The sequence below is a fragment of the Raphanus sativus genome, chromosome 6 (genome assembly GCF_000801105.2).
Source record: "Raphanus sativus cultivar WK10039 chromosome 6, ASM80110v3, whole genome shotgun sequence".
Taxonomy (NCBI): Eukaryota; Viridiplantae; Streptophyta; class Magnoliopsida; order Brassicales; family Brassicaceae; genus Raphanus; species Raphanus sativus.
In genome coordinates this window covers 43,908,315-43,925,352 of record NC_079516.1, presented here as the reverse complement: position 1 = coordinate 43,925,352, position 17,038 = coordinate 43,908,315, and the positions used below count along the sequence as shown (strand labels likewise).

At 35.1% G+C, this 17,038-nt stretch overlaps 3 protein-coding genes, 2 non-coding genes and 1 pseudogene across 5 annotated transcripts; 2 read left to right on the top strand and 4 right to left on the bottom strand.

The window, feature by feature from the left end:
• Nucleotides 1–620: 620 nt before the first annotated feature.
• LOC108809491 (protein RADIALIS-like 2) lies at nucleotides 621–1,802 on the bottom strand. Its single transcript, XM_018581627.2, has 2 exons — nucleotides 1,469–1,802; nucleotides 621–861 (listed from the first exon to the last, which is right to left on the bottom strand). The coding sequence occupies exons 1-2, from the start codon at nucleotides 1,744–1,746 to the stop codon at nucleotides 837–839; spliced, it is 303 nt and encodes a 100-aa protein (XP_018437129.1). The 5' UTR covers nucleotides 1,747–1,802; the 3' UTR covers nucleotides 621–836.
• Nucleotides 1,803–8,310: 6,508 nt separating this feature from the next.
• Nucleotides 8,311–9,314, bottom strand: LOC108805967 (glycine-rich RNA-binding protein GRP1A). The gene is made up of 2 exons (XM_056989811.1): nucleotides 9,138–9,314; nucleotides 8,311–8,869 (listed from the first exon to the last, which is right to left on the bottom strand). Exons 1-2 carry the CDS (start codon nucleotides 9,249–9,251, stop codon nucleotides 8,474–8,476), a joined length of 510 nt encoding a protein of 169 aa, XP_056845791.1. The 5' UTR covers nucleotides 9,252–9,314; the 3' UTR covers nucleotides 8,311–8,473.
• Nucleotides 9,315–9,704: 390 nt separating this feature from the next.
• TRNAL-AAG (transfer RNA leucine (anticodon AAG)) lies at nucleotides 9,705–9,785 on the bottom strand. The gene has a single exon. It is a non-coding gene; the product is annotated as a tRNA-Leu (tRNA).
• A 2,304-nt stretch (nucleotides 9,786–12,089) lies between these two features.
• Nucleotides 12,090–14,659, top strand: LOC130496281 (kelch repeat-containing protein At1g19460-like; annotated as a pseudogene).
• Nucleotides 14,660–15,183: 524 nt separating this feature from the next.
• TRNAQ-CUG (transfer RNA glutamine (anticodon CUG)) lies at nucleotides 15,184–15,255 on the bottom strand. Its single transcript has one exon. It is a non-coding gene; the product is annotated as a tRNA-Gln (tRNA).
• A 241-nt stretch (nucleotides 15,256–15,496) lies between these two features.
• LOC108810712 (putative F-box/kelch-repeat protein At2g29810) lies at nucleotides 15,497–16,925 on the top strand. The gene is made up of 2 exons (XM_018582804.2): nucleotides 15,497–16,697; nucleotides 16,795–16,925. Exon 1 carries the CDS (start codon nucleotides 15,497–15,499, stop codon nucleotides 16,679–16,681), a length of 1,185 nt encoding a protein of 394 aa, XP_018438306.2. The 3' UTR covers nucleotides 16,682–16,697; nucleotides 16,795–16,925.
• Nucleotides 16,926–17,038: the final 113 nt, after the last annotated feature.

The window sequence follows — 17,038 nt, the reverse complement described above, 5'->3', positions numbered from 1 at the left end:
AAAATACAAAATAATATGAGAAAAATACAAAATATATCAAATGGTTGTTGGAAATCCGTTAGAAATATTCAAAAATTTCATGATAAAAATTTCAAAAAAAAATTAACGAAATTGTTTTCCCGACAACGTGTTTTGTTGGTAATTCGTCAACAAATTTAAAACGTCGATGAGGAATAAGCGATTTTCTTGTAGTATTGTTTCAAAAAATAACATATTTTGCTTTTCTTAACAAGTATTCTAGAATACAACACTAGGTGTTGAATTGAGTTCCTATTGTAGACTCTCGTGACCACCACCAAATATCAACTATTTTATTTGATTTTCGAATGTTTCCTCATTTCGAAAAACCCTAGATATATCTTTTATCAAAAAAAAAAAGAAAAACCCTAGATATAGATTGGTTTGTTTCCAAGAGTTTCTTCTTGTCGGATTCAAAGATCCTTTCCATTATTGGAGTCTCCGTAATATTTTAATATGGCTAAGACTTCGGAATAAATTTTGCTTGATTCGTTTCGAGGATAATTTCTCATGTGGCTTCTCAATCCTTGCAATTGTTATAATAATAGTAGCATGTATTGTATGCTCAAGAATTTGTTTATTGCTATTGGCTATTTTGTTGATAATTGACTTAGACATTTGGATTTTTTCATTAAGAGAACATTAATTAGCTTAGTTCGAGTACATTTTTCGTTGCCACGAAATACTAGTAGATTCTAAGCATGGGTAAAATAGCAAATACAATTTAAAAATACAAATGAAACACAATGATATTTGTGATTCTCTTTTTATTTCTTTGACCATCGATCATACGATAGTACGTTCTGTTGCTTCTTCTTTCACTGTAGCTTCATGTTTCTCATCCTGCCAAAAAAAAAAATGTTAAAGCGTTCTTTTGGTAAAAATGTTAAAAGCGATTTATCTAGATTGTGTTGATTTTGTTAATTTTCATGGCGAATGTATAGCTTACATTATAGAGAAAACATAATTTTGGTACAAGTTCTGAGGTTCAAATCTACTTTTAGTTTCATTAATATCTTAGAAACCTCAGGTTTAAAATCCAAAACATTTGGTATTATACATATATTGTTTCTGGGTGGGTCTTAAATTTTTTTTCCTTGGGCTACCAAACTGACAAGGAATTATTCCAGGCATATTTGTTTGTGTGACCTTTTAGTTTGGTTGTCGCAAAGACTGAGGAACACTGAGAATGAAACACTTGGCAGATTTAGAGACTTCCAATGACATGACAAGTCAGACAGAATCTTTGTAATGTAAAACAAAGCTTTATGCTGAAACCGAAAAGGCCTTTTTTCATGTTTGATTTGGTCTTATATATATTGTTTATGTCAAAGGAATATAACTAAAGTATCGTAAAATTGAATATAAGTGTGCTATTATGGATATAAACAAAGTTGATTAGTTGTAATTATCACAAATTAGATTGCAAAAAAAAGAAGAAAAAGAATACCGTTTTTCCTCATCACGCAGCTTGCCTTTGGTGCTGCTTCCAGTAGTCTTGTAGTTAGGGAATGGCACGTGCCCATTCTCAATGCTTTCGATGTCACGCACGAGAATGTCATATTGTCTCTTAGCTTCATCTGGTGTAGTCCCACCAACGGCTCTAGCAACATTGTACCAACGGTCGGGAGTGTCTTGGTCATAGGTGGCTAGAGCACGCTCAAAGGCTTTGTTCTGCTTAACAGTCCATGAGCCAGATCCATACGCAGACATTGAGTTTGATGCCATTGTGAAAAAAGGTTTTTGGTTTTTTTTCTGTAGTAATGACTTATATGAAGAAATGATAGGTTGCACAGATGTCGCAGAGTCCTTGCTCTTTATAAAGGAGGGTTGGAAGTGGGGCATAGTGCCAGTTGGCAAAGAAAGATATCTCTGCTTTGCCAAAATAGTGAGAATTTTAAGTCTTTGTCTCCATAGAAAAAGAATATTGAGCAAAAATTGTTGAGATCCAAACTAATCACCTCAAAGATTGCGTTTTAATTGCTTTTTGCCATATACATTTAGCATATGATGCTCGGTAGCGACATTTTTTCTATAAATGTTGTAACTAATATGTTTACTTTTCTTTCCCAATTTGTGTTATGATGTCATTCTCTAGATTAAGCTTGTAGTCAAAATAAACATTTTTGGTGATTAATAGTTTGGAAAAGTCTCTTTACATTTTCTTATATGTAGTCATCTACTTCCTGGGAATAGTGTATCTACTAGTCCCAGACTCACAGCACAAAGCTAGCTACCCGTGCCCGTAAGAAAGAAAGTTAGAAGTCATGGATTAGAGTTAAGGAGAAGTCTCTGTTCAACTTTCATTGACTATGAAGATTTCTGCTTATCGGAAAAAACCTCTGTGATTTGTATCCACCAAACAAAAGGTGGAGCTTTTCATGTCTTCTCCACAAGTCATATATTCTTCTTGAAGAAAAGTGGGGGCATAGAGCTTTACCTCGGGAGAACACACCATCTCTAGCTGTAAACATTTGTCCGTACAATCAATAAACATTTTTTTGTTGATCCTGTTAAAACAAGGTCAACATTGTTTACCTACCTTTTGTTTCTCTTGGCCTTTTGGGTCCATCGCCATGAAGTTAGGTAATTGTGTTTTTTCTTGGTCTTATATTTTATAACTAATGTAGATTCTGAGTCGTTAATTTGTTAAGTAATCACTTTTCTTGGTGGATATTCAAATTGTCTTATGTTCTTTGGTGTATGCATTATATATTGAGTATTAGGAGGAACCAAAGATTTTACAGATGCTATTTTATAATCTTCTTTAAGCTGTAACTTTTTGCTGTAGTTGGTTGTCGAATTATATCCACTTTTTATGAGAGCCCATGATTTAAAAAGTCACCTATTAATGTTTTGTTGTCGTATTATGAGCACTTATATTTCGAATAAACACTTTTACCTTGAATAGTAAGAATCCAGACCTGGGATGGGCAAATGAACTATGTCCTGAAACTAAATTAGGATGCTATCATAGACGAAACTGCTTCATTGCTTGTTTTCAGTGTTCATGTACAACCTAAAAAAATTGTTCACATCAAATAATGTTTAATAGGAGTATACATACTTGGCAAAAAAACAACATCCACAAAGTGTCCACTTGTTGTTTGGTTGTAACTAAGAAAGTGAGCATAGTTATTTCTTTTATGAACGAACTTGAATCAACTCGAAAAGAAAAAAAAAAATTAAGAGCAAAAACATATTGAAGCAAATACTCATTTATAGTTTGTAAATTTATTATGTAAGCTAAGTTTATAATCTCATAAAGCTATATTTATAGTAACATCAAAATCCGATTTTCCTTTCAGTTTAAGAATACATACTTATCCTATTAAAAATAGTTTTTCTAATACTAAAAAGCTGGTATTTTGTTAGTACACAGAGATAAGACATTTTCAAAATTAACAATTTTATTCTATAAGGATTTGTAGATTTTCACTTTGTTGCAACCCATGCTCATAAATGATCCATTTGTTTAAAGTCTCAAAGATTTTCCTCCTCGGAAACAAATGCTATGGGAGATGGACATCCATACTCATATCTTAATTATCACTAATCGGGTTAGTTATCAAAAGACTCCATGTTAATAATAATCAGAAATTCTGATTATTAATAGTTTGCAAGTTGCCAGAAATTCTGCAAGTAGGCACTGCACTACTGATATTCTTCATCGTCACATTTTCCCCTAGATGTAGGTTCTCGTGTTTTAGCTGTAAAAATGATTTATCTTGGGGTCATTAAGGTCCATGGTTTGTTTTGAGCAAGATGCTTGCACATTCTGCTTCTTACTTTCTTACTACGAATAGCTACTATCAGTAAAGATATGATCAGGGTTTTATTCTAGTAACTTGATTTTCACATCTTTTGATGTAGAGATGCTAGCCCCAGTGATCATTGCTGAGAATTTACCCGGAGTACCTTACAAGGAATCTGTATGAAAAGGAAGGTAAACCTTTATCCCCTATTTAGCACCAAAAAAACAAGAAGAATTCTTATTCCTCTCCTAGTGGAAGTATGTTCCTTTTGCAACTTGGAGAACCCGAACATGAAGTAATCACTTGGTTCCTCTATAATGGAAGTTTCTGTAGCTCAGTTTAAGATGTGTGTTCAAGTATCATTACACGAACTTGAGGAATATATTTTCCAGCCTAGTGGTGAGATATTACTATCACCAAAAGAATGATCCCTTTACAAATTGGGATTCGGACAAACTTTACACAAAAGAAGGAGATGCCATATTTTATCGCCAGTAGAGATCTTTGCTTTATACATGTTGTTTTATTTGAGAATCTTTGAATAAAAGAACTTACGAAAATGGAGAATCTCCATGGTCAGGGGTTTTCCATTGGTTAAAAGAGAATATACAGACCCTACAAATGTGTGGAACTTTGCTTTTTAACAACAGATGCTGTAAATCATCTTCCCATCTGAGATAAGAGTAAGTGGAAGTAGCATTATTAGCAGCAGAGAACTGTTTTCTTGTGTGTTGGTTTGTCAGTTAACTGCTATTATTCTTGTTTATTTTCTGCATAAAATTAGCAGCAATCCAGTGCATAAAACTGTTCATATAAGTTTCTATTAAATAATTTGTTTCTGTTGCTGAGCTATACTTTTGTTTCTGTTGATTTTTGTGTTTGCAGAGAAGAATCAGTTACTACCAACTTGGCCAAAGATTTGAAAGGTTGTTTTTTGAGTTTTATACTAATAAAGATTTTTGGAAGTTTGCTAAAATGTTAAAGTACTTTAAGCGAAGAGGACACCTTTTAGTAGGGATAGGAACAAATTACTCGACATCCATTTTGTATTCACTACTTAGTCTGTAAAATTGGATACTTATTAAGTCATATATCAAGTAATCTATTTAAATTACTTATAATTAGAAAACATGAATCTATACTATTAAAACAGAAGTTATGGAATTCATGTGTCGTTTCTTTATTTGGACCACTTCTTAGAAGATTACATAAAATATTTTTTGTGTAATTTGAATTATTTGAATTATTCTAAAACAAAAAAATCAAATAGATATTCCTATATTTTCTATGAAATTGTATCTCAATAAAATTATATTATATTTTTTTATTTACAATGTAAATATATATTTCATTTTTCATTAAAATAAACCTTTTGAATATTTAAATAATTTCGTATTTATTTAAAATAAATGTATATTTCATTTTTCACTTAAACAAAACTTTTGAATATTTAATTATTTTTTTAATTTTAAAATAAATGCATATTTTATCTTAACTAAAAAAACTTTTTAAATATACTACTTATATTTTCACCTTACTTCTCTGTTTATTTACTTTTCTAAAATAAAAGTATAGACTAAAATACTGGTAGGGTGAAGAGTACGGTAAACATACATCACTGTGAATTATGGAAGAGAGGGAGAAGAAGAGCTTAAAGAGGACCCAGAGGTGTGATGTCTTAAGGAGTGCGATAATGTGTCTCTCCGCTGAGTGATTTCGTGACTGATTGAGATTAGTTAGGGTTCCCAACCCAAAATCAACCTATCGTTAGAGGAGTCTTGTAGATGTGAGGGTTTAGTTATAAGGTGTCGACGATGAAACTCCCACCAACAATTTTGTTAAAGATGTTGTCTGATATTATGTGGTCAGAAATCAGTGAAGAAGAATGAGATATTTTAAGTCGATTGTCAAAATTTCTTTAGTGTAAATGAAGACACAAGTATAAGATCATGTAGGTAAAATGTGTCATATATAGACTACTAGTGTATGATAGTGTTCCAAAAAAAAAATGTATGATAGTGTAACTAACTTAGAAATAAATAGTACAAATGTAAGTTTTTTACTTTTGAAAGTGTATATATAACAAGAAATGTCTAAATGTGTTAAAAGACATAAGAAAGTGTATTTATATGTATTTTTGTCTAAGTTTATTTTGCTGTGTTTTACAATCCTTCTGGCTTGTCACTAATACTGAATTTGTTACCACAATTCTTATATAAGCAAATTTACTCACCAACTGCGATTTGGAGTAATTGGAAATTTTATTTTATTTTTTATTAACCGGAAATTTTTATTAATTTTAATACACCAGAATATCTGAATTTTAAATATAATAATCTCTTGATTTATCATAATTTATGGAAGCCGACGAAAATAAGCTGAAATCTAACATGATGCGAATAAAAAACATTTCTCTGTTTGTAGTTTCTATTGCTTTCTAAAAGCTCGACAGGAAGAATCAACAAAATTAATTTTATATAATTTAATTCAAAGATAATATACGCTATGGTTTCACTTCATATTTTCGAAGTGGAGTTTTTACATGTTTTGACACTCAAATCTGTATCACTGGACTAAACGGATTTTTAGGGTGAGATTGTTTTATTTTATTTATCTTTTTTTTTTGTAAACTATTTATTTTATCTATCTAAACGAACAAAATTAGTTAAAAGGGAACTTAAGTATGTGTCTTTTCTTTCTTTTGAAAAAAAAAAAGTATGTTTCTTTTGCGAACTAAAAAGAACTTAATACATTTTCATCGTATTTGGACGTTTTTCACCATACGCTTTTGTAGGCCTAAATACGGAAAAAGTGCATATTTCAATATGAACTTTACGCGTCGTGCCTATTCCTTCACGAACTTTGTAGTAGTGCGTATTCCACACTGAACTAAACAAATTTTTTAAAATACTATATGAACTTTATGCGTCGTGTCTATTCCTTCACGAACTTTATAGTAGTGCGTATTTCACATTGAACAAAACCAAAATCAAAAAATACTACATAGACTCTCAAAATCGTGCTTATTTCAATATTGAGTGTTAAATGTGTTAGTCATTCGTTAATGTATCAAAACAACGTCATTTTGTATAAATTTGTGAAATTAAAAATTAAAAATTAAAAATAAAATACACTCTCAAAATTGTGCTTATGTATATTGACTGTCAAAAGTAATAGTCATCATTGATTTCATCAAAAGACTATTTTGGATAAATTCTATGAAATTGTCCGTCGTTTTTTAATTTTTTTATTTTACAAAAAAATTATCCAAAATGACGTTGTTTTAATAAATTAATGTATAACTTGACTAACACCTTTCACTTACTGACAAAGAAAGACTAACATCTTTGACAGTCGATATATATATATATATATATAATCACGATTTTGAGCGTCAAAGGTGTTCGTCAATTTTTTGTCAGCAAATCAAAAGTGTAGTCATATATATATGTACATTAACCATCAAAAGTGTTAGTATTTTTCTGTTTAGGAAATCAAAAGCGTTAGTCATACGTTAATTTATCAAAATAACGTCATTTTTGATAGATTTTATAAAAAATAAAAAATTACAAATTGACGGATAATTTCATAGAATTTATCCAAAATAAAATCTTTTGATAAATTAAAACATGACTAACACCTTTGACAGTCAATATATAAGTACAATTTTGAGAGGTTTTTGGTAAATTAAAGGATGACTATTACATTTGACAGTCAATATATATAAACACAATTTTAAGAGTCTATATTTTATTTTGATTTTTAATTTCACAAAATTTATTCAAAATGACGTTGTTTTGATAAATTAACGGATGACTAACACATTTAACGCTCAATATTGAAATAAGCACTATTTTGAGAGTCTATGCAGTATTTTTTTATTTTTGTTTAGTTCAATGTGAAATACGCACTACTATAAAGTTCGTGAAGATATAGACACGACGCATAAAGTTCATATAGTATTTTAAAAAATTTGTTTAGTTCAGTGTGGAATACGCACTGCTATAAAGTTCGGGAAGGAATAAGCACGACGCGTAAAGTTCATGTTGAAATAGGCACTTTTTCCGCCTAAATACAGATATATAGTAAAGGGCCCAGAAATATACGGGTCGTGATTGGTCGAAAAAGAATAAACACCAGAGAATATATTATGCAATGCTTTGTTTCACTAGCTTGAATTGAACTTTGATGACCTCTTTTCAGATAATATAGTAGTGTTGATCTCTCTAATTTGTGTTGTGAATTTTCCCGGAGGAAAAATACTCATGTATATGTTCCTACAGAACAGCAGTAAACGTACGTGTAGATTTCAATTTTTTTTAGGAATTTATTAATGTAAGAAAAGTTCGAATGTGCATTATGGAACAGAGAAGCCTATAACTACGAATGCTTTAGGGGATAGAGGAGCCTTTAAATGCGTTTCGATTTGAAAGTTTCGACGTCCCAACACTATAACATGTTCAATGCATTTTTGATAAATTATATGATCTAATTTCTGATTTAATTTGGCAAACACAAAAAATAAAACTCGGCAAGATTATGAAAAGTGATTTAACATTGCGTTTCCAGATATCAGATACCTAATCACGAACTGTTACACCCAAAACAGCAGAAGGACCAAACATCACAACACATAGAGAGAAACCATAAACCCGAACCAGAAACGGAACAGTCATTAAACAACCACAAACCTAAACTAATTACCAACCACCACCACCGCTTCCTCCTCCGTAACCTCCACCTTCACCACCATCACGTCTGCCACCTCCACCGTAGCCTCCACCACCACCTCCTCTCGAGGAGTAACCACCACCTCCTCCACCACTGTACCCACCCTCGCGTCTTCCACCACCGTATCCACCACCGCCTCCTCCGTAACCACCACCACCACCTCCGCTGCGGTATCCACCACCGCCACCTCCACGGCCTCCTCCGCCGCCACCGCTACCACGAGACTGAGCCTCGTTCACAGTGATGCTGCGACCGTCGAGATCCTGCCCGTTCATCGCTTCGATGGCATCTCTCATTGACTTCTCGTCCTTGAAAGTGACGAATCCGAACCCCCTTGATCGTCCAGTCTCACGATCGTTAATGATCTGTTCACCAACACACATAAACAAAACCATCAGCATACAAAACCAACACAGTAACAAAAAAATCATGAACATAAAATTTTCAAAAAATCGATCGATCTCCAGGCTCATAATAGCAGGAAGATGAACGTACCGATTGAGAAAAAAGCAAGTAACAGTAACATAAGCATAGTAACAGTTTAAGTAACAAGAGAAACACAGATCGGAACAGATCCGTCGAGGATCAGATCATCGGAAACCTCCGGGAGTCCGATCTCTGCGTGTAACCGACCTTGGAATCGAGAACGTCGCCGTACTGAGAGAAGGCTGTCTCGAGAGCTCTGTCATCGGTGGCCCATGCTAGACCTCCGACGAAGCACCGGTACTCAACATCAGCGGACGCCATTGATAAAAAGAGAGGGGGATGTAGGTTTACAGTGAAGAGTGAAGGTGTGGTGAAGGTAGGTAGAGGATGATTGTATTTATAATGGGGATGAGATGAGATATTTAACCAAGGTCAAGATATTTTCTAGGGTTGGGTTCGGTTTACGTGAAAGATGGTTTAACTATGGTTAAGGAGTGTGGTTTAGAATTTTGAGTGGGAGTTGTTGGGGAGAAACATCACGTGACACTTTATGGTTTACTGCGAGAAAAGATATTTTTCGTTCCCCCTTGCTCCGAAAAATATCTTATGTTCGAAATGGCATATTTACCCCTTTGCCTTATTTTATCATCAATTATGGTTTTCGCTTCAACTTATAATGGGCCGGAGTTTATGCTTTTGAACTTACAAGATAACAGAATTGGGCCAAAACGGCCCAGACTGAAAAAAAAAGAGAAAATAAACGCAAAAAGTTTTTGTTGACAGTGGGATTTGAACCCACGCCCTTTCGGACCAGAACCTTAATCTGGCGCCTTAGACCAACTCGGCCATATCAACGTTGTTGCTTTTAAAACGAACGTAAATTTAGTAAACTTTGTATCATTCACGCAAGTGATGAAGCTGTAATAGCTATAACATATAAGTATAGAACTTGCAGGTTTTGGTTTTAGAAGAAGGCTCTCTACATACAACCATTGCAAGTTACTCTGTATGTAAGCACAATTAGATAAAACAAACGCTAATGTGATTCTACCGTGTTTAACCAATATGGTATATTGGTTTAGAGATGTTTGGATGGGTTGTGAGTCTTGTGACCTTGTGTTATCCTTGGTTATAACATGTGGTTGTGACCTGTGCTATAAGGCTTAGTCCGTCCGGTTGTGACCTCTCCACTGATTTTTCCAAATTTCATCTAAAACTTATACAAATTGTGATCCCATTATTATTTGCGATTATGCCCCCAGTCTTTTGATACTTTAACATAAAAAGCAGAATAAAATCAATGTAAACACATGCTAAATAGTATTTGTAGAATGGGAAGGTTTCTTGAGCTATGCTTCTTTTGGTACTGTTGATGATGAATTATGACGTTGAAGCATGTTGTATAGTCTTTCTTCATGAACTTGCAGATTTATCATATCTACATTGTTTTTTTTTTTTGACTGAACACATTATTGCATTTATCACATCTACATTGTCGCATTTCATTATTGATCAAACGAAATTATAGTCACATATGAACCTGCAGGTTTATCAAAGATTCTTATAAAAAGAGAAACTAGTGTTATATATACGAGAACACAACAAGCATTCCATGCAAGAAAATCCACTTTAAATTTTCATTTTCTAGTATATCTGTTAACGCAGAAACATGCCATCATAAGCTTTTATAAAATGTTACAATAAAATTAAAATAAGAAAAACTAGATTCTGACCCGCACATTCGTGCGGATATTTTTTATTTTATAAATATATAATTTTGCTATTATTATAAATGTTTAAAATGTATAGTTTCTATATTAGTGGTATATATTGTGTGACACGGTTTTCTTTAAATTATATAGCTTTATTATTTTAATATTGTATACATGGTAGCATATATCCTATTATTTTTGTAAATTTTATGATATATGATATTTTGGATGTTATGATATTAAGTTTTTTAAATTAAATTAAGGCATCAAAATATTAGATTATTTTAATTTTTACAACATAGCTTGTTTTTCATTTTCTGTTGTGCGGGATGATTTATATTTATAGTTGATGTTGTTAAATTATGATTTTATGATTCTATGATATTTTATAAAATTTGGTTCGCGTCAGATTTTTTTTTTTTCAATTTGGTTCCAGTTCAATTGTAGGTTTTGGTTTTTGGTTCAAGAAATATAGTATAATTGGTTATTTATGAATTTGAGTTTGGTTTAAGTTTTGTTATTTTGGTATTTAGTTTGATTCAAATAATAATATTAGGAACCCGATAAAATCTCGAGTTCGAGCACGTGAATCTGGATAGGATATGATTTTTTTATTTTAATTCTGATTTAGGTAGCTATATTTTCGATTAAATTTCTGACTTTTGTTTTGCGTTACTGAATGTCTTTCTATTTTAAATCCGTTTAGAAAATCGGTATATCTCAAAGTTATATATCATATCAAATATACCAATATCATTTTGAAATAATAAATATTTTTAGTCGAAATAAGGAATAGATATGTAACCTGCATTTCAGCATTTTGAATACAATTATAGTTTTCATATTTAGTTTATATTATAAGCAGTTCAAGTAGTGTTACCATTCCCTAAAGTTTTTCAAATGCATTTACCATCTCCAACACATTTGGTTCATTTTCATGTTCCTTGATTGTGTACCTCACAACCTGCCATAAGAGCTAAGTCAAATCTCTCACCTTATGTCCCCAAGTTTGTTAAATTTTGTGTGTGTTTGAGGTTTGAGAGACTTAAGAGTATGTATATCTATATTTAACTGAGTTTTGAAATTTCATTGTTGAATCAGTTTCCTCCCTAATACATACAACCTCCTTATCAATGATTTGAAAATCTTTTTTAGTTTGTGAACAAAAATGTTGTTTCTTTCTACTCATAAGTACATGTTCCTCCTCTCCGTTCAAACCATCAAATTGTTCTACCAGCCTGATCACATACATATATAATAAAATAATAATAAAGGAATATGTACATATAAATATAATATATATGCAGCAAGGATACTCTCTTTGCACACATACCCAGCAAATACATATATTCAAGCATGTGAAATTTTCACCAGCTACTTTTACATCAAATCCCTTTCAGGCACTTCCTCTAAGCTCCGTGTTAGAGAGATAGCAAAGACAGATCAACAAAGTTACACTACCCTGAGCCTTTCGTTTCTTTTGGAAATTCACGTAATGATCAAAACACCTCACACCAGTCTCATAATTTCAGTAGCTGTCTATGCTCATCAGTCTCCTTCGCATAGTAATTATATCCATCTGTTGATGTTACTGCTCAAAAACAGACTAATGCTGAATGCTCATTAGTTTCCTTTATTTTCATGAACATCTCTCAGTTTTAAAGTGGCGCTTTGAGGGACAAAAGAGTACACTTTTTTAGTTGTAGGCGAGTTGTTAAGTAAAGCAGCACAATTAGTAGGTTGGAACAGTATTGTATACTTCCTTGCAGTTCTATTGGCTTCTCCAAAAGACATATCAAGCATGAAAGCACGAACATACATATTAGCACATATATTATAGGATATAAAAACAGTTGGATTCCTGCAACAAATCAACTTTGAACATAAAAAGTTGAAGTCTTTAACTCTAATAATTATTGGATTTTCAACTACAATTCAGAATAGCATCCTCAGCACTCATAACGAAGCAACAAAACTCACAAACATAACAGATATAAACTTGACAACTAAAACTTTGTAATGACCCATTACTTGAAAACGTAAGCAACTTGATCCAAGTTAAATTCTAATTCCAATTTAGATCGAAAATAACATGAATCACATGAAAGGTTTGACGGATGAATCATCAATCAGGTTCTGACGTTACTTGAATCATCAATTAGGTTATTTTCACTGTTCTTCAAAGTTAGAAACGACGACAATTTTTTTGGAGAATCTTGTTTAATTTAATAGGTTTAGTTGTGAACTAATTGGTTTAATTTAATTAAATTGGTCAACATATATAAGATTGTAAACATGAAATTTATATTAAGTCACAACATGTTTAATAGGTCCAAATTTAAAACATGCCACAGTAATTTCAAATAGGACCCTAAATTAATAGATTAGATGATTTACTATTAACTGCCTTTTGGATTATACTCTTTTTAAAAATGATTTTCTTTATTTTTACAAAAATGATTATAAAAAAGGTTTACGAGTGTTAAAAACAAAGGATCGCTTACCGTTAATTCCCACCTAACTGATTCTCTGACTTTCACACAGCAAGCGATGGCTGTGAACTCTGACATTCCCGACGATGATGATAACGGCGGAGCTCCGAACAAGAAACCGCAAGAACAACCCGGGGAAGCTAAAACAGCGACTTCTTTAGAATCACTACCCATCGTCCTCATCGAAAACATCGTCGCAAGAGTCCCGATATGTAACTACCCGGCGATATCAGCCATCTCCAAACTCTTCGGTCGTATCACCTCTTCACCGGACCTCCGCCTCACGCGATCCCAGCTCGCCATCTCGGACCACGTCCTCTACGCCTTGCTCGGACACCCTCCTCATCCCCCGAGCTGGTACATCCTCAACGCTTCTTCGCGACTGCGCAGAGTCGACACGCTCCCTCCCATGCCTTACGGCTCCGCCTCCGTCGCCGTCGGACACGAGATATACGTCATCGGCGGAAGAAGAAACGTCAGCGGCGGGAGATACTTAGCGAGCGTGACCGTCGTCGACTGCAGAACGCACACGTGTCGGTCTCTCCCAGGAGGGATGAGAGTCGCTCGGTTCCGCGCAGCCGCGGGGGTCATCGACGGGAAGATCTACGTAGTTGGAGGTTGCCAGAATCATCGAACTGATAAGGATTGGGTCGAAACGTTTGATCTTGAGAGACAGATTTGGGATGATGGATCGAAGTCGACTCGTCTCTTGAGAGAGATCGTGACGTATGATGTCGTGAAAGAGAATCTCTACGTTTTGGGTCGTCGTGCGCGTTTAGACGTTTACTACCCTAAAGAAAGTAAACTACGATCTTGGCTTCGTGAATGTGAGTTTAACGGGTTTGTGGCAAGGGTCTTCTTGTGTGGTTGATGATTTGCTGTACACCGTTGATCCTGGTTGTTGGGTTAGAACTCCGATTATCGTGTTTGATCCGGAGGTGAATGCTTGGAAAGCTGTGAAAGGCGTATATGGTTTGCCTCCTTGTCTCCATTTGTATGCTTACGAGTCTAAGATGGCGAATCTCGGCGGGAAGCTGGTGATCTTGGTCGGTGATCAGAGCCAGTGTATGGAATTTTACGGAGATAAATGTATTTGGTTGGTGGAGATTTCTTTGGAGAGACGTCGAGGAGGTGAGATTTGGGGGAAAGTTGAAAGAGCTGAGGTTGTGTTTGAAACCACCGACTCCACGCCTACCATTGAGCTTTGTCGAACTGTTATCGTCTGATGATGAGTACTGGTTTCTTGCAGGTGTGTTTTTTTTGTTTGTGATATTTGAATTATGATGTTTAGACAGATCCATCAAGGCTTAGTTAGACTTTTTTTTTTCATGAACTTGCAGGTGAAGGAAGGATCTTATGTTACATGTGCTTGTTGATGCAGAGTGGTTAAGAAGCTCTTTATCTGACGCATCATGAGTGACTTGTCCATCTATACTTACCTTTTTGTGGAGCTGCTTTCATTTTGTGAAGTGGATTTCTTAGTCTTGTGGAAACTTGTTGAGATGCATCTTTTGTTAAACATCTCTTAAGGGGTTTTGTGTGGTTTGGACTGAAAGAGTGCAGTTCTTTTCTCTGTTTGCTTTTGATGTACAACAAACCCTATTGCTTTTACTGGAAATATGAAATTTGGTTGATTTGTAAACGGGAGGGTTTTTGAGCTACAAGTCTACAAATATCAACTTAGGAAATATAATGGCTAGTCAAAGAACAAGCGTCCAAAGACTTGAATTCAACATTTGTTGACACCATTTGAAAGAGATACAAAGAGACACATTATCGTTTCTAGGAAAAAAAAACCAGAGATTTGACAGTTAAAACTTGAGAATAAAGCTATGCTTGGTTACTCACTTACTCAGTACATAGATTTTGAGATCAGATTCGGACTTACACAAAGACCCATTGTGCTTCTGGTAAATGGATCTTGGTTACTTCTTAGATATGAAGATGAATTTAGATCCAACACAAGCCGCTTACTTTTGAATAGTTGAACCCATTTAGACTCTTGCAATACAAGCCCAACATTCTTGACGCGAAAAAGAAAAAAAAAGAAGGTTCCACCGAGAATTGAACTCGGGTTACTAGATTCAGAGTCTAATGTCCTAACCGCTAGACCATGGAACCATTTGTTACCCAAATGATTTTCACAAAACTCATTCCTAGCTTTCGCTGCTTTATCTCTCTCCCATTTAAAATGGTGAACAACTTTTTCTACAAAAATGATTTAAAAAAAGGTCATGCGTGTCACAAAAGAAAAGGTTTATAAATCGTGAAACAGAGATACTATATCAAGTAACACACGAGTCTTTCAAAAAGATCGACTTAGGCTCGCGCTAACCGATTCTCTGACTTTCACACGGCAACGATGGTTGAGATCTCTGACATTCCCGACGACGGCGGAGCTCCGAACAAGAAACCGCAAGAACAACCACCCGGAGAAGCAAAAACCGCGACTTCTTTGGCATCACTACCCGTCGTCCTCATCGAACTCATCGTCGCAAGAGTCCCGATATGTAACCACCCGGCGATATCAGTCATCTCCAAACTCTTCGGTCGTATCACCTCTTCACCGGACCTCCGCCACGCGCGATCCCAGCTCGCCATCACCGACCACGTTCTCTACGCCTTGGTCGGACACCCTCCTTTTCCCCCGAGCTGGCACATTCTCTACCGAAGCAGCAACGGTTCTTTACGCTTGCGAAGAGTCAACACACTCCCTCCCATGCCTTACGGCCCTGCCGTCGTCACCATCGGACACGAGATATACGTCATCGGCGGAAGCGACGTCAGCGGGAGATACTTATCGAGCGTGACAGTCGTCGACTGCAGAACTCACACGTGTCGGTCTCTCCCTAGCATGAGAGTTGCTCGGCTCCGCGCAGCCGCGGGAGTAGCTAACGGGAGGATTTACGTGATGGGAGGTTGCGAGAATATTCATCGATCTAAAGATTGGGTTGAATCGTTCGATCTTGAGAGACAGGTATGGATCGGAACGGGAGGAGAAGTATCTGATGTGAGTGGAGGGTTCGTGACGTATGATGTTGTGAAAGAGAAGTTGTATGTATTGGGTCTAACTCGATCTTTACACGTATTCGAACCAAAAGAAGGCAAACTACTTACAGGGGTGGCATATAATGCAAGTGACTTAACGGGTTTGTGGCAAGGGTCTTCTTGTGTGGTTGATGATTTGTTGTATAACTTTGATCCTGGGTGTTGGCGTGGACAACCGATAATCGTTTTTGATCCAGAGGAGGGTGTAGAGGAGGGTGTTTGGAAACCTGTGAGAGGTGTGTATGGTTTGCCTCCACAACTCTATTGGTATGGTTTCGAGTCTAAAATGGCGAATGTTGGTGGGAAGTTGGTGATCTTGGTCGGTAATCAGAGCCAGTATTGGAATTATTACGGGGATAAATATATCTGGTGCGTGGAGATTGCTTTGGAGAGACGTCAAGGTGGTGAGATTTGGGGGAGAGTTGAATCAGTAGATGTTGTGTTTAAAACCTCCGAGTCCACGCCTATCATTGAGCTTTGCCGGACTGTTATCGTTTGATGGGTTTCTCTTGCTGGTATGTTTCTGTGACTGTATAGAATTGATGAACTCTGATCGATGTTTAGACATACCCATCGAGGTTTTAGTTAAGACCTTTTTCTATGAACTTGCAGGTGGTGGAGGATCTTATATTGCATGTACTTGTTTAAGCAGAGTGGCAAAGAAGCTTTTATCTGACGCCTGGAGAGTAACTTTCCTTCTTTACGTACCTTTGTGAAGCAGCTTTCATTTTGTAATGTGTTTTTAAGCTGTAAAAAACATTCCTTTTGGGCTTAAACACAAAAGTCTTTACGAAAATGCATCGTTTGTTAGTTATATTTTTTGGGGGGTTTTGTGTGGTTGCACTACAAAAACAAA